This window comes from Oryx dammah, unplaced genomic scaffold, assembly GCF_014754425.2.
Source record: "Oryx dammah isolate SB20612 unplaced genomic scaffold, SCBI_Odam_1.1 HiC_scaffold_27, whole genome shotgun sequence".
Lineage (NCBI taxonomy): Eukaryota > Metazoa > Chordata > Mammalia > Artiodactyla > Bovidae > Oryx > Oryx dammah.
In genome coordinates this window covers 121,996,690-122,019,608 of record NW_024070211.1, presented here as the reverse complement: position 1 = coordinate 122,019,608, position 22,919 = coordinate 121,996,690, and the positions used below count along the sequence as shown (strand labels likewise).

General features: G+C 38.8%; 1 protein-coding gene across 3 annotated transcripts in view; it reads right to left on the bottom strand.

Annotated features, from left to right (window-relative positions):
• DNAJC10 (DnaJ heat shock protein family (Hsp40) member C10) overlaps positions 1 to 5,216 on the bottom strand; it is a 48,218-nt gene extending 43,002 nt beyond the window's left edge. Inside the window, exons 1-4 of one of the 3 annotated variants that reach the window (XM_040227756.1) lie at positions 4,811 to 5,216; positions 4,074 to 4,128; positions 2,552 to 2,901; positions 841 to 1,003 (exon numbers count right to left, since the gene is read on the bottom strand). In XM_040227756.1, the coding sequence (XP_040083690.1) occupies positions 841 to 1,003; positions 2,552 to 2,755 (367 nt within the window). In that variant the 5' untranslated portion in view covers positions 2,756 to 2,901; positions 4,074 to 4,128; positions 4,811 to 5,216. Of the gene's footprint in view, positions 1 to 840; positions 1,004 to 2,551; positions 2,902 to 4,073; positions 4,147 to 4,702 lie in introns of those variants that run through there. The other 2 variants (XM_040227755.1, XM_040227757.1) reach the window with 2 other exon arrangements.
• Positions 5,217 to 22,919: the final 17,703 nt, after the last annotated feature.

Genomic DNA, 22,919 nt, shown 5'->3' with positions numbered 1-22,919 from the left:
ATATACAGAGGTTAGTGTTTGATTTTCTGAGACATATGATTTCTGTCACAACTCTGCAACCCTGCCCTGAAGTGTGAAAAATAATATGTACATAGATGAGCAAAACTGCATTCCAATAAAACTTTACAAAACCAGGTGGCAGGCCAGACTTAGCCTGTGAAACACTGACTACCAACACTTGTTACAGACTATCAAACGATAGTGAGTATACCTGAAAATACTATATTGAAAAGTCAGTCTCAAGAAATAAGTACTCCGGATGTAAACTGGAAATATTTTATTGAGTCTAAAATAAAAGCATACTTCAGTTCTCAGTCTGCATCTGAGGCTAATAAACGACCATTGGGCATCAGAACACTCCCTCTTCGCTTGACACCTGTTTACTTTCCCCGCCCTCCATCTCTTTTACTTGTTTACTCCCTGCTCTTGCCTTTTCATTCCTGTCACACCTCAAGCCATTATTCATTACCAATTAAGAAGGATGGTATTTCTACTGACATGACCTCTATTAAAGGAAATTTCAATCTTTCCTGGAAAATATGATGCTCTAAAAATACTAGAAGGCTTCAATATTTAACTTCTAATACTACAAATACTTTAAAAAATTAAATACAATCATTATAAGTATTTAACAATATTATGACCAAAACACCTCCATATTTACTCAGATATCTACATACTACTTGACTTTCCTCTTGAATTCCCCTCCCATGTTGCATTAAAAAGAGGGTCTAGGGGATGCATATTAATTACATAAATAAGCTAACTGGTGAAACAAAATTAATTTTCTAAATTTACTTGAATACACAATAACTTCATAAGGAATATCTATCATCTTACCAAAATCATAACGGTAGTAGTTCCAGCTTTCATACTGGCCTCCTTGATTATCTGCAAGTCCCTTTTCTCCGTATTTGTCATATTTTTTCCGTAGATCTTCATCTTTGAGTACTTCATATGCTCTATTTATTTTCAAAAAATCACTATGTGCATTTGGGTTATTCTATTAAAAATATTAGATATAATATTTGTTTCAGATACACAATCAACTGGTTTAATTCTGAGAATTCTTTGAGAGTAGATACCAAGATGAGGAGTAGCACAATAAGAAATGGGCATCACACATTGAAATAAGAAAGTAAAAAAGTATTGGAAACAATATTGTAAATATTGTGTGTGACCTCTAAAACAATCACAAAGAAAATTTTAGGTTACCTATTGAGGCAAAATCTAAAAAAGAGTATGTAACCCAATCTATCATATAATGACATAAGAACTAATACCAGAGTAATAACTCTAAACTGGACTGATATGTTTCATTTGTCAGTGTTTGATAGAATTGCGTTTTGAAGAATGCTTTCATTTAAATCAGCAAGCCCCAACCATTTTGGCACCAGGGACCCTTCTCAAGGAAGACAATTTTTCCACGGATGGGGTGGGGCATGGGTTGTGGTTTCACAATGACTTATGCACATTACATTTATTGTGTATTTATTTCTATTATTATTACATCAGCTCCACTTTAAATTTTCAGGCATTGGGAACTGGGAGATTGGGAACTGCTGAATTAAATACTTAGGTGGGTCTACCATCTTTCACACAGAAACTTAAATGACATTTGAAAATTTTAAAAAAATTTTGAAAAAATGAAAATCCTAAACACAACAGAATGTTGATCTCAGGAAAAGATTACCAATTAACAAGAGTTTTAGAGAAATACCAATTCTATTGCTTGGCTTTATGTGATGGAAATATAACAATCCTACTTAAAATTCTATCTAGGGAATTCCCTGATGGCCTAGCGGTTAGGATTCCTTTCATGGTTAGGATTCCTTTCATTGTGGTGGTCTGGGTTCAATCCCTGGTCAGGGAAGATCCTGCAAGCAGAGTGGTGTGGCCAAAAATAAAAATAAATAATTTAAAAAATAGTTACTGAAATTAACAATAAAAACTTTACCTAGATAATTATAATTAAATCTTTCTTCTTGATGAATATAAAATCTCATTAAGAAAAAATGAAATGAGATAAATTATAAAAATATCTGAAGAATTAAAAGTTTTGAAAGATTACATTATGGAATACATAACCAAATATTTATGATCGGCATTAACTGGATTTAGCTGCCAAGTTTTAATTTGTAATACTTTCCGACTCTGGTTTTAGATTTGTACATAGGAGAAAAAAGTGGAAGCATGCTATTAATAGCTATTGCTGCTGTTTTTAGCAAGACATACCCTCTATATGTTCTAAGCAAATAATTTTTCTTACTGTTCTAAAATACTTGATTTTAACCTGCTTTGCAAAGAAAACTACTTCTGCTTTGTGATTAACATCTGTAATAGAACTGCTGGAAATTAGTTTTCAAATTGAGAGAACTGCATTTTGATATCGACATTCCTTTAACTCCTCTAAACTTAGAATATTTAGCTTCCTCTGTTTTTAGTACAGATGCTGAATTATGATTCTTGACTAGTAGTGGTTGCTCTTAAGAATTCTGAGCACTAATTTAAAACATTAATCAGATATGGTTAAAAAGAAATTTTTACCTACCGGGTTTTTATCAGGATGTAGCTTCAATGCCAATTTCTTGAAAGCTTGTCTTATTTCTCTACTGCTTGCAGTTTTGGATACTCCAAGTAAACTGTAAAAGTCCTGATCTGTACCCACTAAAATGGCCATATACATTATTAGAAAAAAGAGCATGACCCTTTTCAAGTCTCTGACATAGTCATCTTTATTTAACCAGACTCCCATTGCTTTTCTTGTACAAGTTCTGATTTAAATAAACATTAAGATAATGCCACTGGTTCCAGTTGATGTAATATGCAAATTTGAGAACTTCTGTCCACATTACTCCAAAAGTGAAACAGCCATCATAAATTGTCTCCCCAAGTGTTAATCTAAAGAGAAAAAATCAGGTAAAATACATTAAAAACAAACAAAAAACCACTAATATAATCTCCAGTAACTGGCAAATCAGGGTGAGTGCCTCAGGCTCTATTCTTTGGGGGCCGCTTCCTTCCTACCATTATCTAGGCATCCAGATTCATGCAATCATTCGTGTCAAGAGAGCAGATAAAGCTTAAAAAAAAAAGGGAGCTAGTGTGGCAGCAGCTATCCAGAACGTTTTACAAACAAATGCAGCAGTTCGCTCTCTCAGCATCACAACAGGGGAGGAGGGTGGTGAACAGGAGGTGAGGAGCTACTTCCTTCCTTCTTCTACCCAGCTTAAGACTGGCCCTTTTGATCTGCTTCCTTTTGGGTTATTTCTCCACCCATTTTCGCCTATCCAGTTTTCATTTCAATCAAATTTCACTTGTAGGAAACATCCTTTGGGGGTACAAGAAAGAAGCACCAGATCCTTCCAAACAGTCTGTATTTTTCATAAAACCGATGCAAGAATGGCAGTGAATTTCTATCACTGTAACAGACAACGTACAAAGTCGCCCGTTTTTTCTTCTGAATTTTCTCTGAAGGTGCTTTTGTTCTACCTGCTGCTGCTGCTAAGTCGCTTCAGTCGTGTCCGACTCTGCGACCCCAGAGACGGCAGCCCACCAGGCTCCCCTGTCCCTGGGATTCTCCAGGCAAGAACACTGGAGTGGGTTGCCATTTCCTTCTCCAACGCAGGAAAGTGAAAAGTGAAAGTGAAGTTGCTCAGTCGTGTCCGACTCTTCGAGACCCCATGGACTGCAGCCCACCAGGCTCCTCCGTCCATGGGATTTTCCAGGCAAGAGTACTGGAGTGGGTTGCCATCGCCTTCTGCGTTTGTTCTATCTAAGCAGTTAATATTTTATATAACCAGCAGAATAATAACTGCAAGTTAAGTGTAATTTCATTACAGAGTTTACATTTGGCATAAATAAAAATAGAAAACAAGAAAAGCAGCAGAGCGATCAGTCATTCAGACACGCTAACCTGGGCAAGATAAAAATAAAATCAAATCACATGCAAATTTGTATATATTTTAGTTCCAAAGATCTCATAATGTTTCGAAAAACCTAACTTTCCTAAGCATTCTCAGTTCCTCCTTTCGTCATTTAATCCTAAATGCCTATTTTAACTTTTTTCTCACCTGTGAACGGTTTTCGATTCATTTCTAATCCTTCCTTCTCACGTCACCAAAAAACCTTTGTAAAATAGAGCGATGTAGATTAATAAACATCCAGACTAGAAAACAACATTTAGAATAAAACAGAGATCATATTAGCAAACACCACTTGACAAGTGCTATTTGTTTCCTGCCCAGCGGTGGTTCTCAAAGGCGGCGTGGGCGTGCCTGACCTGCTACGCGCCGAGGTGCGGGGACAGGTGGAAGCTGCAGCTAAATGCAACACGAACTCCTTGCTGCCACCACTCCAGAATGGGTTGCGGCGAGTGCGAAAAGATGGAGACGTTGGGAGTCAAGGGTTGCTGGTGTGTGAGACCTCAGACCGGGTTAGTGAGACAGGAATCTGGATAACTGAAGCTAAAGGGAGAAACTGGAGCAAAAAACCGGCAACAGCTGAGCAGGAGCCGTTGAAGAAAAGAATGGTGTAGCTAGCAAGGGGAAAGACGACTGGGAGAGAGAACACAAAAATCCAGCCACAAGAGCGAAGAGCGTGGCGGAGGATTCCAGCGCACAGGCCATTTCACCTCTCCCTTTCCGGAGAGCCCAGGCCGCCACCAGCTCCAGCAAAGCCCCGGCCCCGGATCCAAGCCCACCTCGGTGTTGCGGGGTCGTCTCCTGCAACTACTTCCCCATCCTCAATCCCCGGGGTTAGATCCCACACCGCCAAACACAACCAATGCGATCCGGAGGGAAGCACGTACTCTCCGACCGCTGGGCCGCCGCGCCTGTGATGGGGTTGGACCAGCCACACCGGCAGCTACCAGCGCGGCCGGCTCCGGTCTGCTCCTCGCGCGGCGGTCTCCTAGGGGAGGCGGGGCGGGGCCTGGTGCGGGGCATTGTGGGAAAGGCGTGGAGGCCGCTGCCTGGGAGGATTCGCCTAAGGACCTGCGGGGCGAACAGGGTGGGGAGGGCGGTGTAGGTTTAGGTTGACGTGGCCCTCGGCGCGGAATCCGGCTCCGGCTCCGGCTTCAACCCGGAGCTGAAGAACACGCTGTAACCACGAAGCCCGCGCACCCGCACCATTGCGGCTGGCGCGCGCCGCGGGCAGGACGCAGGACGACGTAGCCCGCCCCTTCCTGCTCCCGTTGCTGTGGTTACGGCAACTATTCGGAGGGCTGGTTTAGGCGTGCAGTTTCTCCCTGACCCTGTTCTTAAAGGGAAAGGCAGACCCACGACAGTACTTTTCTGTTTGGTGGGTGAGTGGGCCAGAAAGAAGAAATTTTGAAGGAAAAGGGAAACTTAACTTGAAGTGACAGTGATAGCAAGCAGTGTCAGTCTAAAGAGACAGTAGGAAATTTGGAAGAAATAAAAATATTTATGAATGTGTGTGTAGGCGACAAACGTGAGTGTTGACTGTTTTGCCCGACTTCCTGGTCATTCAAGCTGGAAACTGGGGAGTTGTGCATACTCCTCTACCACATTTACATCTAAATGATATGGTATAGAAACTGCATTTTGATCTACAGCATTATAACTAGGCTTCCCGGAGTGGTAAATCAGCCTGCCAGTGCAGGAGAGGTAACAGACACAGGTTCAATCCCTGGGTGGGGAAGATCCCATGGAGTAAAAAATGGCGACCCACTCCAGTATTCTTGAGTGGTGAATCCCATGGACAGGGGAGCCTGGCGAGCTAGTTCATGGGGTCACAAAGAATTGGACATGACTGAGAACACTGGTTTTTCCAGTAGTCATGTATGGATGTGAGAGTTGAACTGTGAAGAAGGCTGAGCGCCGAAGAATTGATGGTTTTGGACTGTGGTGTTGGAGAAGACTCTTGAGAGTCCCTTGGACTGCAAGGAGATCCAACCAGTCCATTCTGAAGGAGATCAGCCCTGGGATTTCTTTGGAAGGAATGATGCTAAAGCTGAAACTCCAGTACTTTGGCCACCTCATGTGAAGAGTTGACTCATTGGAGAAGACTTTGATGCTGGGAGGGATTGGGGGCAGGAGGAGAAGGGGACGACAGAGGATGAGATGGCTGGATGGCATCACGGACTCGATGGACGTGAGTCTGAGTGAACTCCGGGAGTTGGTGATGGACAGGGAGGCCTGGTGTGCTGCGATTCATGGGGTCGCAAAGAGTTGGACACGACTGAGCGACTGAACTGAACTGAACTGAGAACACTGAGCGCACACACAATATAACTAGAACAGTTGAAGTAGATGCATTTGCAATCATCAAAAGAAAAAACATCCTAATGAAAAGAATGCCTTACTTATGACAACAACCTTAATATGTGTGTGTGTGTGTGTTGTTAGTCGCTCAGTCGTGTCCGACTCTTTGCGACCCCATGGACAGTAGCCCGCCAGGCTTCTCTATCCATGGGATTCTCCAGGCAAGAATATTGGAGTGGGTTGCCATTTCCTTCTCCAGGGGATCTTCTTGACCCAGGGATTGAACCTGGGTCTCCTGAATTGCAGGCAGTTTCTTTACCATCTGAGCTACCAGGGAAGCTCTTCGAAAGTGATTACCTAATATAAGTAATCTTAATATAAGTAACTTAATATAAGATTAAGTACTTATATTACTTAATATAAGTAATCTTATTATATTAAATATATTAATTACTTAATAAATTAATAAAGTATATTAATTACTTAATATAAGTGGTAATAATATTATGTGTAGTAAATCAAATGTCAGCTTGTTAAAAAATGATGAGCATGTAGGATCCATAGCTAAACTAATATCTGACCGGAAAGAAGAGAAAGTAGCCAGAGCAAAGGCGGAAATATTAGAAGTAGCCTCACATAACCCACTCCAGTGTTCTTGCCTGGAGAATCCCAGGGACGGCGGAGCCTGGTGGGCTGCGGTCCATGGGGTCGCACAGAGTAGGACACGACTGAAGTGACTTAGCAGCAGCAGCAGCAGCAGCAGCATGTAATAGTAGCTAATGAGTGCCATGAACTGGTCTAAGAACACATGTAATTCAGTCCTCCAAGTTCTCTGATATGATAGGGACTATTATTATATCCACTTCACAGCTGAGGAAAACAAGGTAAATATATGATAGAGCTGGGGTTCATACCTGAGCAGCATTGCTCCAGAGACTGTAATGTTAATCATTATGCCACACTGTGAGCCACCAAAATCTTTACAGTAAATTGAAAAGCAAAAAGGAAAACTGGAGAATCAAGCACGGACCACATTACAGTGGGTTTTATGCCATGATGGAGACATAGATTATCTTTCAGGTAATAAGAAAGCTACTTAAACCTTTTAAGTAAGGGAGTGAGATTGTATTTTAGATCATTCTGGTAGCTACTGGAGAGTGAATACAAAGGGGCCGTGACTGGAGAAATGGAAAACAGAAAAGTAAATTTGGCAAGAAATGGTAATAGTTGGATGTGGGAGATAAAGAAAGGATCAAAGGTTAACTTCTGGTTTCGGTGGATGAGTACCACTCACTGAATGAAGATCTATTTAGGGAAAAGATAAAGGTTTCTGATTTGGACATGTCTATTTCACGTTTCATAGATCATGTCCAAATAAAGACACAGAGTATAAAATTCATGTAAAGTGTCTAGACTAGAGAAGGAAACAGGAGATTATCAACTAATCTGTGGTAGTTGGGCCCGTGAGCATGAATAAGATTACTCAGAAAAAGTATGCAGAATAAGAAAAGTTGCTGACCAAGGATAAAATCTTGGGGAACTCTAACATCAAGAATGTCTTACAGTCAATGAAACATCAACAAAATGATAAGGCAATCCATGGAATGAGAGAAAATGTTTGAAAATCATGTATATAATAAAACATTTATATTCAAAATATATGAAAAACTCATTCCACTGAATAGCAAAAAAACTCACTTAACAAATTTTAAAAATATCCAATTAAAAGATGGGCAGAGGATCTGAATAGACATTTTTTCCTAAGTACAGATGTCCAATAGGTACATGAAAAGATGCTCAGACTCACTAATTGTTATTGAGTCCTGCACAGCATGCCAGTAAACTGAGACACCAGCTTTTTAGCAACTTTATTCAGAAAACCATCAGACTAAGAAGATGGCAGATTTGTGTACTAAAAAACCATTTTACCTGAGTTAGAATTTAGGCTTCTTTTATACTCAAAGCGGAAGGAGTAAAGTCAAATGTTTCTTGGTTCAGGTCAACCTCCAGAGGGGTTGTGTTAATTTTGTACTGCCTGTAGACATTCACAGGTGGGCCTGGTCAGGATGTTACCTGTGAACTATACAAAGGAATTGTAGCTTAATGCTCATAACTTGGGAGGCAGGGTTCCCAGAGATGGATGTTATGAATAATTTAAGCTTATAGGCACCATCCCTTTAGTGATTAACTTGTAATAGATACAAAGTTTCTTCCATATTACATAATCATCAGGGAAATGCAAATCAAAACCACGATGAGATACCACTTCACATCTGTCAGAATGGCTATTGTTATAGAGATCAATGCTGGAGTGGACATGGGGAAAAGGGAGCCCCCGCGCACTGTTGGTGAGAATCTGGATTGGCGTAGCCACTGTGGAAATCAGTACGGAGGTGCCTCCAAAAGCTAAACATAGAACTATCACAAATCTAGCAAGTCTGCCTCCGGGAATTTATCAGAAGAAGATGAAAACACTAATTATAAATAAAATATGCATCAATATGTTCACTACAACATTGTTTACCATAGCAAAAATATGGAGACAGCCTAAATGTTCACCGAAGGGTGAATAGATAAGAAAAAATATATATATATGTGTGTAGTGGAATATTATTCAGCCATAAAAAGAATGAGATATTGCCACTTGAGACAAATGAATGATCTCCGAGGGTGTTATGCTAACAGTGGAGAAGGCGATGGCACCCCACGCCAGTCCTCTTGCCTGGAAAATCCCATGGACAGAGGAGCCTGGTGGGCTGCAGTCCATGGGGTTGCAGAGTCGGACACGACTGAGCAACTTCACTTTCACTTTTCGCTTTCCTGTATTGGAGAAGGAAATGGCAACCCACCTGTGTTCTTGCCTGGAGAATCCCAGGGACAGGGGAGCCTGGTGGGCTGCCGTCTATGGGGTCACACAGAGCCGGACACGACTGAAGCGACTTAGCAGCAGCAGCAGCAGCAGGACGCTAAGAGTAATGAGCTTGCAGAGTGTGATTTCACTTATATGTGCATTCTTAAAAAAACCCAAAACAAAAGACCAAGCTCATAGATATAGAGAATAAATTTGTGGTTGCCTGAGGCTGAGGGGAGGAGGGTGAAATGGGGGAAAGGGGCAAAAGGTTACAAACCTCCAGTTATGAAATAAGTTCTAGGGATGTTAAGCACAGCAGGGTAACTATAGTGAATAACACTGTTTTGCATATTTGAAAGTTGCTAAAAGAGTAGATCTTAAAAGTTCTTATCACAAGGATCAAGTTCTATAAAATTCTTATTATGGTGATAATTTCACAATATATACAAATATCAAATGTTATGTGGCACAGGTGTGTGTGCTCAGCTGCGCCTGATGCTTTGCAACTGCATGGTCTATAGCCCGCCAGGCTCCTCTGTCCATGGAATTTTTTTGGCAAGAATACTGGAGAGGGTTGCCATTTTCTCCTCCAGGGGATATCCTTGACCCAGGGTACGAACCCACATCTCCTGTGTCTCCTGCGTGAGCAGGTGTTTTTTTTTTTTTTTTTTTACCACTGTGCCATCTGGGAAGTCCCTATGTTGTACACCTGAAGCTAATATAATATTGCAAGTGAATTCTACCTTAATTAAAAAAAAAAAAAACAGAAGAATGTAGTTCCACAAAGAAACGGATTTTTGTTTAATTACTATTGTATCCCCAGTTGTTCCTGGCCTATGGTAGTTATTAAATAAATATATTTTTGAATAAAGAAAATAATTTGCAGAGTAATCTGAAAAAGAACAGCTCATCAAAGAGTCAAAAATGAGATAATTAGAGATATTCAAAATGAACTAAACATCAAGGAAGTTAGTGAGAAAAATTAAGGTAAGATAGTGACTAAAATTTGTTAGTTGGGTCTAGTAGTTTGGAGGTTATAGCCACCACAGAAAGCACAATTTTAGTGGGTGATAGGATGGAATTCAGGTTGCAGTGGGCTGGAGATTGGATGGGAGCTGAAGAAATGGAAATTGAAGTCCACAGGAATCTACTGAAAGTTTGAGTGAAGAGAGAAACAGGTAAACTTACTGCAATTCAAGGAGGATGTGGATTCAAGAGAGGAAATGCTATAGGTTTGAAAAGACTTGAACATGTTTAAATCTGATTAGGAGCCAAAAAAGAGAGGAAGGCTGAGACATAGGAGAGATTCAAGGGCTCAAGTGAAATGGATCTATCTTAAACAGTTCATTTATCCACTAGTGTAGTTTATTGTCTTCTGGGCTAGGTCCCTGGGATAACATGATGAGCAAAGGTATAACTCTACCCCAGAGAGGCAGGATAGTAGAGGACACATTAATCTTTTATTCAAGGAAATCTGTAATTATGAAGGGAAAATACACAGCACTGTGAGAATAAATAACGGAAAACTGACCTTGGAGAGGCAAAAGTTTTGTAAGGGTATTACCAAAATAAATAAGATAAAAATGAAATTTAATGTATATGGGCAATGAATTAGAGAATGTTTTAGGTAAAGGGAAGACAAGAACATGAACTTGTACCTCAAAAGTCCATGGGTTGTTTTGAGGAACAAAAAGAAGAGAATGCAGTGAGCCTAATAAAGAGTCAACAGGTGACAGGATGATTAGGCAAAGTCTTATAGTTCACTTTAAGGATTCTTATCTTTTTTCCTAACAGCAATAAAAAGTCAGATAAGTTTTAGACTGTAGAATATCATCATAATCGTTATTGTTATTATTTTACTTTAAAAAATTTCAGAACAAGCTCAAATTTCCAAAACAATTCAAAGTGAAATTGAAGTCACTCAATCGTGTCCAACCATTTGCCACCCCATGGACAGCAGCCTACCAGGCTCCTCCGTCCATGGGATTTTCCAGGCAAGAATACTGGAGCGGGTTGCCATTTCCTTCTCCAGGAGATCTTCCCAACCCAGTGACTGAACCCCAGTCTTCTGCATTGTAAGCAGATGCTTTACCATCTGAGCCAGGGAAATAAAAATATAATGCAAATAGCTTTGTTTTCTTCAACAATTTGAGAGTAAGTTGCTGATGTTTTCCCGTTATTTCCCAAAACTGTGGTATGTATTTTTTATACACAAGGGCAATGTTCTATATACCCACAATGCAGTCATCAAAGTCAGAGAACTAACACCGGCACTGGTTATCCCCATCTAATCTGCTGCCTAATCTTCATATCCTTGCAGGCTTAGCCAGTTGTTCCAATAGTGACTTTGCAGGATCCAGCACAGAACTGCTTGTTTAACTGAGTTGTCATAACTCCTTAGACTCCTTCAGTTTGGAATAGTTCTTCAGTTTTTCCTTGACTTTCAATACTTTGATACATGTGAAGAATACAAGCCAGTTATTTTATAGATGTCTCCCTTTTTTGGCTTGTCTGATGTTTCCTCATGACTAGCTTTAGGTTATACATCTTTATCGGGAATACAATAGAAGTAACATTATGTTGTTTTCATTTCATGCTATCATTTGGTCCGAAATCTTAATTTGTTTCATCGCTGGTAGGTTAAACTGGACCATTTGATAAAAGAGGTGTCTGTTAAGACTTTCCTTTCCATTGTAAAGTTACATTTTTCCTTTTGGCAATTAAGTTGTGCCACTCTCTGAATATCTTTTTTTTTTTCTCAGTCACTAAGTCATGTCTGACTCTGTGACCCCCATGGACTGCAGCATGCCAAGCTTCCCTGTCCTTCACTATCTCCCAGAGTTTGCTCAAACTCATGTCCATTGAGTTGGTGATGCCATCCAACCATCTCATCCTTCTCCTCCTGCTCTCAATCTTTCCCAGCATCAGGATCTTTTCCCATGAGTCAGCTCTTTGCATCAGGTAGCCAAAGTATTGGAGCTTCAGTCCTTCCAGTGAATATTCAGGTTTGATTTCCTTTAGGATTGACTGGTTTGATCTCCCTGCAGTCCAAGGGACTCTCAAGAGTCTTCTCCAACACCAAAATTTGAAAGCATCAAATCTTTGGCATTCAGCTTTCTTTATGGTTCAATGCCCCTATTCCTCATCAAACTTTCAGTTTATTCATTAATTTATGTTATGGATTCATATTTTGTTTAAAGGGTTAAAATATATTACTATGGATTTTAATGCCTGATAAATTATTTAGATGCCTAAGTTGTTCTGGATTTGACTATTTGGAATTCTTTCAAGCTGACTTTCATGTTTCTTTGTTAATCCCCATTAGTTTTTGAGTTTGCTTATTTTAGTGCACAGTAAGACATTCTAGACTTATCCAGTACTTTTCCTGCCTCAGCCCCAATACCACCCATTTCTACAAAGTCCTGATTCTTTAGGAGAGTGGTAATTAGATAGCAAGATCTTGGTGCTAACCATGATACATGCTTTTGATGAATTGGTCATGGTGGGAAAGAAAAAGATATCTGAAGACAGATCTCTACTTCAGATAATTGATGCCCACTTGCTTCAGGGAAACCAAAGCTTTGCCAGCTTCAGTATAATACTACATCAAAATTTGATACAATGGCTCTATCATATATGCATGAGATGTATTATAATGAGGGGATTGTTTTATTTAATTTTAAGTTCCATCTAAGGAACTGCTATTCATCTTTTAAGATCCAGTTCACGTGACTTTTAGACATTAATTTTCTGTGAGCCATTTAAGCATATTTGATCACTCCATCCTTTATTCCATCTGTCACACCATATTGTAATTACATTTCGTTGGTTGATCTATCATAATGAATTCTTTGAGATGAAGAATCAGATAATATTTACTTTTTCCCTCAATGTCTAGCTGAAACAGTTCTTGGCACTTACTCAACTCATGCATTACGATGGAATGAAGAATCAATATTTATCATGTGCAAAGAGGAAAGAATGGCCCTTTGTCTCTAGTCATTATTGTCTGTCCTGGGAGGACAGTGTGAAGAACACACTTACTTGTAGAAATATGGTAAAGGCTGGACGAATGATAGAAACAATGTATTCCATAGGGACTCAGTCTGGGGCTCAAGTGAACAGAGTAGAATGAGAGGACATTCCTAGGCTTTCCAGGTGGCGCTAGTGGTAAAGAACCTGCCTGCCAACGCAGGAGACATAAGAGACTCAAGTTTGAGCCCTCGGTTGGGAAGATCCCCTGGAGGAGGACATAGCAACCCACTCCAGTATTCTTCCCTGGAGAATCCTGTGGACAGAGGGGCCTGGAGGGATACAGTCGACAGGGTCACAAAGAATCCAACACGACTGAAGTGACTTAGAACACACATATATGTACAGAGTAGAATGAGAGGACAGTATGGGTGTTTCCAAATTAAAAAGGAAAATTCTTGAATAAATTTGGAATTTTTAGAACCAGGTTGAATCTTGGAAGTTGTGAAGTTTATTCCTCAGATTCATAGGGGAGGAAACAGAGGCCCAGGAAGGTTGATGAGTGACTTGTATAAAGACTCAAATGAGTCAAAAGACCCATTATTCAAGCATGAATGAATGAAGTAGGACTATAATCTGTGTTTCCTGATTTCCTAGCCAGTATGAAACGATAAACATAATCATAAAAACTGAAACTTAATATACATCTTATGTCCCAGGCACTATATCAAGCACTTTATTTACAGTAACACATGTAATTGTCCTAATAACTCTCTGAGGTAAATGCAATCATTATGTCATTTTTATAGATAAGCACACTGAGGCTAAAAGAGGTTAAGCTACTTGCCCAATGTTGCACAGAGTGATGCAACCCTGCCCAGTGTTGTCCAGTGAGTGATAGAAGTTGGATTCCAACTTGGGCAGACTTGATTTGGAGTCCACAATTAGTTAATTAATTGAAATATTTTTGACAGCATTTATTTAATAAGGTGTTATTTTCTTTCATTTCTTTCCATAATAACCTGTCTAAGTGGTTGATTTTGGGGGTATTGTAATAGTCTATTAGATCAGACTTAATTTGTAAAGACCAGTTGGTTGACATCTTAAAACCACTTATAGAACCTACTGATAGAATTGACATTGATTCAGTTCAGTTCAGTTGCTCAGTCGTGTCTGACTCCTTGCGACCCCGTGAACCACAGCACGCCAGGCCTCCCTGTCCATCACCAACTCCTGGAGTCCACCCAAACCCATGTCCATCGAGTTGGTGATGCCATCCAACCATCTCATCCTCTGTTGTCCCCCTCTCCTCCTGCCCTCAATCTTTCCCAGCATCAGGGCCTTTTCAAATGAGTCAGTTCTTCGCATCAGGTGGCCAAAGTATTGCAGTTTCAGCTTCAATATCAGTCCTTTCAACGAACACCCAGGGCTGATCTCATTTAGGATGGACTGGTTGGATCTCCTTGCAGTTTAGGGGACTCTCAAGAGTCTTCTCCAACACCACAGTTCAAAAGCAGCAATTCTTTGGCACTCAGCTTTCTTTATAGCCCAACTCTCACATCCATACATGACCACTGGAAAAACCATAGCCTTGACTAGACAGACCTTTATTGGCAAAGTAATGTCTCTGCTTTTGAATATGCTGTCTAGGTTGGTCATAACTTTCCTTCCAAGGAGTAAGTGTCTTTTAATTTCATGGCTGCAGTCACCATCTGCAGTGATTTTGGAGCCCCCCAAAATAAAGTCTGTCACTGTTTCCGCTGTTTCCCCATCTATTTGCCATGAAGTGATGGGACCGGATGCCATGATCTTCATTTTCTGAATGTTGAGCTTTAAGCTAAGTTTTTCACTCTCCACTTTCATCAAGAGGCTCCTTAGTTCCTCTTCACTTTCTGCCATAAGGGTGGTGTCATCTGCATATCTGAGGTTATTGATATTTCTCCCAGTAATCTTGATTCCAGTTTGTGCTTCTTCCAGCCCAGCATTTCTCATGATGTACTCTGCATATAAGTTAAATAAGCAGGGTGACAGTATACAGCCTTGGCGTACTCCTTTTCCTATTTGGAACCAGTCTGTTGTTCCATGTCCAGTTCTAACTGTTGCTTCCTGACCTGCATACAGGTTTCTCAAGAGGCAGTTCATTATATGTATTGAATTCAGTTGAATTTGCACCTGCTTATATTTCTATGGTAATTATAATTTCACACTTTAATCTCCAATAAATAGGTGTACTTTTAGCTATAACTGATCTTTCTTTTATACTTATTTTCCTATATCCCCCCCCCCTTTTTTTTTTTTACAGTTTTTAGTGGTAAAGATGCTACCTATAATGCAGGAGATGCAGGTTTGATCCCTGGTTTGGGAAGATCCCTGGAGAAGGAAGTAGTTACTCACTCCAGTATTCTCTTCTGGAGAATTCTATGGACGGGGAAGCCTGGGGGGCTACAGTCCATGGGCCATGGAGTCAGAAGAGTCAAACATGACTGAGTGACTAACACTAGTGTTAAAAAAGTTATGTGGTAATGAAATAAAAAAGTTACAATAAAGCATACATAAAATGTATAATACATAAATATACATGTGTGTATATACACATTACTGTATAAATATATTTTGTATTGATATTTCGTGGCATTAATTCCTCAGCACAATAATTGCTAAGTTGAATTGAAAGCACATCCCAAATATTTAGAGATGATAGAGAAGTTTTTTTTTTTTTTTTTAATCCAAATCATGTTGCAAAACAACAAGTGCTCTCACTGGACCAGAAAGTTTTTTCTTTTTTTTTGTTTTAAACTTAGAAATTTTTTATTTTTCTTAAATTTTTTTTTGATAATTGACTTTTTCCCTGTTTCTTTATTTTAAAATTTATTTATTTTTTAATTGAAGGATACTTGCTTTAGAGAATTTTGTTGTTTTCTGTCAAACCTCAGCATGAATCAGCCATAGGTATACATGTACCCCCCTTTTGAAACTCCTTCCCATCTCCTGCCCCATCCCACCCTCTAGATTAATATGGAGCCCCTGTTTGAGTTTCCTGAGCCATGCAGCAAATTCCAGTTGGCTATCAATCTTACATATGGCAATGTAAGTTTCCATGTTACTCTCTCCATACATCTTACCCTCTCCTCCCCTCTCCCCATGTCCATAAGTCTGTTTCTCCACTGATGCCCTGTAGATAAATTCTTCAGTACCATTTTTTCTAGATTCTGTATATATGCATTAGAATTAGATACTTATCTTTCTCTTTCTGACTTCACTCTGTATAATAGCCTCTAGTTTCATCCACCTCATAAGAACTGACTCGAATGCATTCCTTTTTATGGCTGAGTAATAGTCAATGGTGTATATATACCACAACTTCTTTATCCATTCATCTGTCGATGGACATCTAGGTTGCTTCCATATTCTATCTGTTGTAAATAGTGCTGTTATGAACAGTGGGATACATGTGTCTTTTTCAGTTTTGGTTTCCTTGGGGTACACGACTAGGAGTGGGATTGCTGGGTCATATGGTGAATATATTCCAAGATTTTTAAGGAATCTCCATACCATCTTCCATAGTGGCTGTATCCGTTTACATTCGTTCCCTTTTCTCCACATCCTCTCCAGCATGTATTGTTTGCAGACTTTTTGATGATGGCCATTCTGACCAGTGTGAGGTGATGTCTCATTGTAGGTTTGATTTGCATTTCTCTGATAATGAGCAATGTTGAGCATCTTTTCATGTATTTGTTAGCCATCTGTATGTCTTCTTTGGAGAAATATCTATTGAGGTCTTTTCCCCACTTTTTGATTGGGTTGTTTGTTTTTCTGGTATTGAGCTGTATGAGCTGCTTGTATATTTTGGAATTAATCCTTTGTCAGTTGTTTCATTTGCTATTATTTTCTCCCATTCTAAGGGTTGTCTTTTCACCTTGCTTATAGTTTCCTTTGCTGTGCAAAAGCATGTAAGTTTAATCAGGTCCCACTTGTTTACTTTTGTTTTTATTTCCGTTACTCTAGGAGATGGGTTATAGAGGACCTTGCTTTAATTTATGTCATCGAGTGTTCTGCCTATGTTTTCCTCCAAGAGTTTTATAGTTTCTGGTCTTACATTTAGGTCTTTAATCCATTTTGAGTTTATCTTTGTGTATGGTGTTAGGAAGTGTTCTAATTTCATTCTTTTACATATAGCTGTCAGTTTTCCCAGCACTACTTACTGAAGAGGCTGTCTTTGCCCCATTGTATATTCTTGCCTCTTTTGTCAAAAATAAGGTACCCATAGGTGCATGGGTTTATTTCTGGGTTTTCTGTCTTGTTCCATTGGTCTATATTTCTGTTTTTGTGCCTGTACCATACCGTCTTGATGACTGTAGCTTTGTAGTATAATCTGAAGTCAGGAAGGTTGATTCCTCAATCTCCATCTTCTTTTTCAAGACTGTTTTGGCTATTCGAGTTATTTTGTGTTTCCATATGAATTGTAAAATTTTTTATTCTAGCTCTGTGAAAAATGCCATTGGTAATTTGATAGGGATCTCACTGAATCTGTAGATTGCATTTGGTAGTATAGTCATTTTCACAATATTGACTCTTCCTACCCAAGAACATGGAATATCTCTCCATCTGTTTATGTCATCTTTGATTTCTTTCATCAGTGCATTATAATTTTCTGTGTACAATTCTTTTTTCTCCTTTGGAAAATTTATTCATAGATACTTTATTCTTTTTGTTGCAATGTTGGAAGTGACTGCTTCTTTAATTTCTTTTTCTGATTTTTCATCAATAGTATATAGAAATGCAAATGATTTCTGTTTGTTGATTTTGGATCCTGTGACTTTGCTAAATTCATGGATTAGCTCTAGTAATTTTCTGATAGTATCTTGAGGGATTTCTATGTACAGGATCATGTCATCTGCAAACAGTGAGAGCTTTACTTCTTTTCCAATCTGAATTCCTTTTATTTATTTTCCTTCTGCAACTGCTGTAGCTAGGACTTCCAGAACTATGTTGAATAATAGTGGTGAAAGTGGGCACCCTTGTCTTGTTCCTGATCTTAGAGGGAATGCTTTCAGTTTTTCACCATCAAGAATAATGTTTGCTGTAGGCTTATCATATGTGGCCTTTACTATGTTGAGATAGGTTCCTTCTGTGCCCATTTTTTGAAGAGTTTTAATCATAAATGGGTCCTGAATTTTGTCAAAGACTTTTCCTGCATTTATTGAGATTATCACATGATTTTTATCTTTCAATTTCTTAATATGGTATATCACACTGATTTATTTGCATATATTAAAGAATCCTTGCATCCCTGGAATAAACCCAACTTGATGATGGTGTATGAGCTTTTTAATGTGTTGTTCAATTCTGTTTGTTAAAATTTTGTTGAAGATTTTTGCATCCATGTTCATCAATGATATTGGCCTCTAGTTTTCTTTTTTTGTGTTGTCTTTGTCCAGTTTTGGTATCAGGGTGATGGTGGCCTCATAGAATGAGTTTGGAAGTGTTCCTTCCTGTGCAATTTTTTGAAAGAGTTTTAGAAGGATAGGCATTAGCTCTTCGCTAAATGTTTGATAGAATTCTTCTGTGAAGCATCTGGTCCTGGGCTTTTGTTTTTTGAAGATTTTTGATCACAGCTTTAATTTCATGCTTGTAATTGTGTTGTTCATAATTTTTAATTCTTCCTGGTTCAGTCTTAGAAGATTGAACTTTTATCTGTCCATTTCTTCCAGGCTATTCATTTTATTGCCATATAGTTGTTCATAATAGTCTCTTATAATCCTTTGTATTTCTACATTGTCTGTTGTAACCTCTCCTTTTTCATTTCTAATTTTATTGATTTGATTCTTTTCTCTTTTTTTCTCGATGAGTCTGGCTAAAGGCTTGTCAATTTTGTTTATCTTCTCAAAGAACAAGATTTTAGTTTTACTAATCTTCTTTCATTTCTTTTTCATTTATTTCTGCTCAGATCTTTATGCTTTCTTTTATTCTGCTAATTTTTTTTTGTTCTTCTTTTTCCAGTTGTTTTAGGTGTAAACTTAGGTTGTCCATTCGATATTTTTCTTATTTCTAGAGGTAGGACTGTATTGCTATAAATTCCCTCTTAGAACTGCTTTTGCTGCATCCCATAGGTTTTGAGTTGTCATTTCTTTCATTGTCACTTGTTTCTAGAAATTTTTTTATTTCCCTTTTGATTTCTTCAGTAACCTGTTGGTTATTTAGAAATGTACTGTTTAATCTCCATGTGTTTGGGTTTTTTACAGGTTTTTTCTTGTAGTTGATATCTAGTCTCATAGCATTATGGTCAGAAAAGATACTTGATATGATTTAAATTTTCTTAACTTTACTGCAGTTTGATTTGTGATCCAAGATGGGGTCTATCCTGGAGAATGTTTCATGTGCACTTGAGAAGGTGTATTCTTCTGCATTTGGATGGAATGTCCTGAAGATAACAATGAGATCCATTTCATCTAATGTATCATTTAACACTTGTGTTTCCTTATTAATTTTTGTTGTGATGATCTGTCCATTGGTGTGAGTGGGGTGTTAAAGTCTCCTACTATTATTGTGTTACTGTCAATTTCTCCTTTTATGTTTGTTAGTGTTTGTCTTATGTATTGAGGTGCTTCTATGTTGGGTGCAAAGATTGTTATTGTTCTGTCTTCCTCTTGGATTGATCCCTTGATCATTATGTAGTGTCCTTCCTTATCTCTTGTAACATTCTTTAAGGTCTATTTTGTCTGATATGAGGATTGCTACTCCAGCTTTCTTTTGCTTTCCATTTGCATGGAATATATTTTTCCATTCTCTTGCTTTCAGTCTATATGTGTCTTTAGGTCTGAAGTGGGTTTCTTGTAGACAGCTTATACATGGGTCTTGTTTTTTGCATCCATTAAGCCAATCTGTGTCTTTTGGTTGGAACATGTAATGTACTTACATTTAGAGTAATTATTGATATTTATGTCTCTATTGCCATCTTCTTAATTGTTTGGGGTTGATTTTGTAGATCTTTTTCTTCTCTTGTATTTCTTGCCTATGTAATTCCCTTTAACTTTTGTTGTAAAGCTGGTTTGGTGGTACTGAATTCTCTTAACTTTTGCTTGTCTGAAAGCTTTTGATTTCTCCATCAATTCTGAATGAAACCCTTGCTAGGTAGAGTGATCTTGGTTGTAGATTTTCCCGTTTCAGGTCTTTATATCCTGCTATTCCCTTCTGGCCTGCAGAGTTTCTGCTGAAAGATTGGTTGTTAAACATATGGGGTTTCCCTGGTATGTCACTTGTTGCTTCTCCCTTGCTGCTTTGAATATTCTTTCTTTGCATTTAATCTTTGTTAGTTTGATTAGTATGTGTCTTGGTGTGTGTCTCCTTGGGTTTATCTGGTGTGGGACTCTTTCTGCCTCTTGGACTTGATTGACTGTTTCCTTTTCCATGTTGGGGAAATTTTCAACTGTAATCTATTCAAAAATTTTCTCATACCCTTTCTTTTTCTCTTCTTCTTCTTTGAATTATAGTGACCACTATAATTCAAACGTTGCTGCATTTGATATTTTCCCAGAGGTCTCTGAGACTATCCTCAGTTATTTTCTTTCTTTTTACTTCATTCTGCTCTTCCAAAGTTATTTCCACCATTTTGTCTTCCAGCTCACTGATTCATTCTTCTTCTTCAGAGATTCTACTATTGAGTCCTTCTAGAGTATTTTTAATTTCAGTAATTGTGTTGTTTGTCTCCATATATTTATTCTTGAATTCTTCTAGGTCTTTGTTAATTGAATCTTGCGTTTTCTCAATTTTGTTTTCAAGATTTTTGATCATCATTACTATCATTATTCTGAATTCTTTTACAGGTAGTTTCCCTATTTCCTCTTCATTTATTTGGACTTCTGTGTTTCTAGTTTGTTCCTTCATTTGTGCAGTGTTTCTCTGCCTTTTCATGATTTGTTTTTAAACTTATTGTATTTGAGGTCTCCTTTTCCCAGGCTTCAAAGCTGAATTCTTTCTTTCTTTTCATTTCTGTCCCCCAAGGCTGGTGCAGTGGTTTGTGTAAGCTTCGTATAGGGTGAGACTTATGCTGAGTTTTTTTGTTTGTTTGTTTGTTTTTCCTCTGATGGGCAAGGCTGAGTAAGGTGGTAATCCTGTCTGTTGATGACTGGGTTTGTATTTTTGTTCTCTGTTGTTTGGATGAGGTGTCCTGCAAAGGGTGCTACTGGTGGTTGGGTGATGCCTGATCTTGTATTCAAGTGACTTCCTTCGTGGGTGTTCTCACTGTTTGATACTCCTTAGGGTTAATTCTCTGGTAGTCTGGGGTCTTGGAGTCAGTGCTCCCACTCCAAAGGCTCAGGGCTTGGTCTCTGGCCAGGAACAAAGATTCCACAGGTGATTTGTTTTGGTATTAAGTGAGATTAAAACACATATCCAAAAATGAGAAGCCAAAGGTGAACCCCAGACAAATGGCAGTCACAAAATCAGGCAAATAATAATTAAAATAATGGCATATATACATATACATCCATAATCAAAATCAAAACAGTCCAACAAAAATAATATATAGTATATTGACCCAGTAAACAAAGGAAACCAAAAATTATATCTACCAGTTAAGAACAAAACTAACTAAAGCAAAAACTGGAAAACAAAATTCAAGCAAGCTGCCAAGTAGGGAATAAAGCAATGAAAACTAAACTAACAAATATGTTGAGAGGGAAAAAAGAATGAAAAGAAAGAAAGAATAGATATGCAAAGTCAAATAGGGGTAGATAAAGAAGTTTTATATACATTAAAGATTAACTGCAAGAGGAAAAGAACGGTAGGAAAAGCAAACAAAGGAATAAATGTAAAAAAAAATAGGTTTTAAAAAATTAAAAAGAAGAGAAAATTAAAAAAAAGGAAGAGGATAAAGAAAAAGAAAGAATAAAAGCAGAATGCCACAGAAGCAGAAGTTTATAACAACAATAAAAAGTGTGATTAAAAAAAAAACTCCAAAGCTTAATTAGATTTCATAGTGCCAATAAAATCAACAACCTCAACAGAGAGGGGAAAATGAAAGAAAAAAAAAAAAAGGAAAGAAAGAAAAAAGTCCAAAAGAAACTACAGAACAAGTCAAAACATAAGAAGAATAAATATTTTTCTTGAGTCACTGTGGTCTGGGTCCTTTCTCTCGCTGGGAGTCACAGTCCACCTCACCTCCCTAGGATACCCTCTAACACTGTTTGTCTCTGGACCTGCTGTGGGGGCAGCTCAGACTCTAATCCGGTCCTACTCCTGTGTGTTCTTGCCTCCCATGTCCACAGCTATTAGTACTAGTGCGTTTTCATTTGTGGACGCTCTCAATGTCTCTTTATATATTTTGTAGACACAGAGTCTGCTTAGTTGATCGTGTGGATTTAATCTGCAGCTTGTACAGCTGGTGGGAAGGTTTTGGGTCTTCTTCCTCGGCCACACTGCCCCTGGGTTTCAACTGTGGTTTTACTTCCACCTCTGCATGTGGGTTGTCCACTGGGGTTTGCTCCTGAGGCTGCCCTAGAGGACTTGGGTCTGCCCTAGTGAGGGCCAGGTGTGGAGGTGGTGCAGCTGCTTGGGTTGCAGGCATTTTGGCAGCACCAGGTACTCGGGGGAGTTGGTGGCTAGGGCAGCAGGAAATATCGTGTTCCAGAAGGGTATGACAACCAGTATTGGCCAATACACTCCAGTATTCTTGCCTGGAGAACCCCTCTGACAGAAGCCTGGTAGGCCACAGTCCACAGGGTTGCAAAGAGTCAGACACAACTGAGGCTACTCCATGTGCATAGACTCTTTTTTTGCCTGTGGCAGCTCTGCCCCAGTGAGAGTTGAGCTTGAAGTTGGCACAGTTGCTTGGGTTGTGGGGACCCTGGCAGTACCAAGTGTACAGGGACATG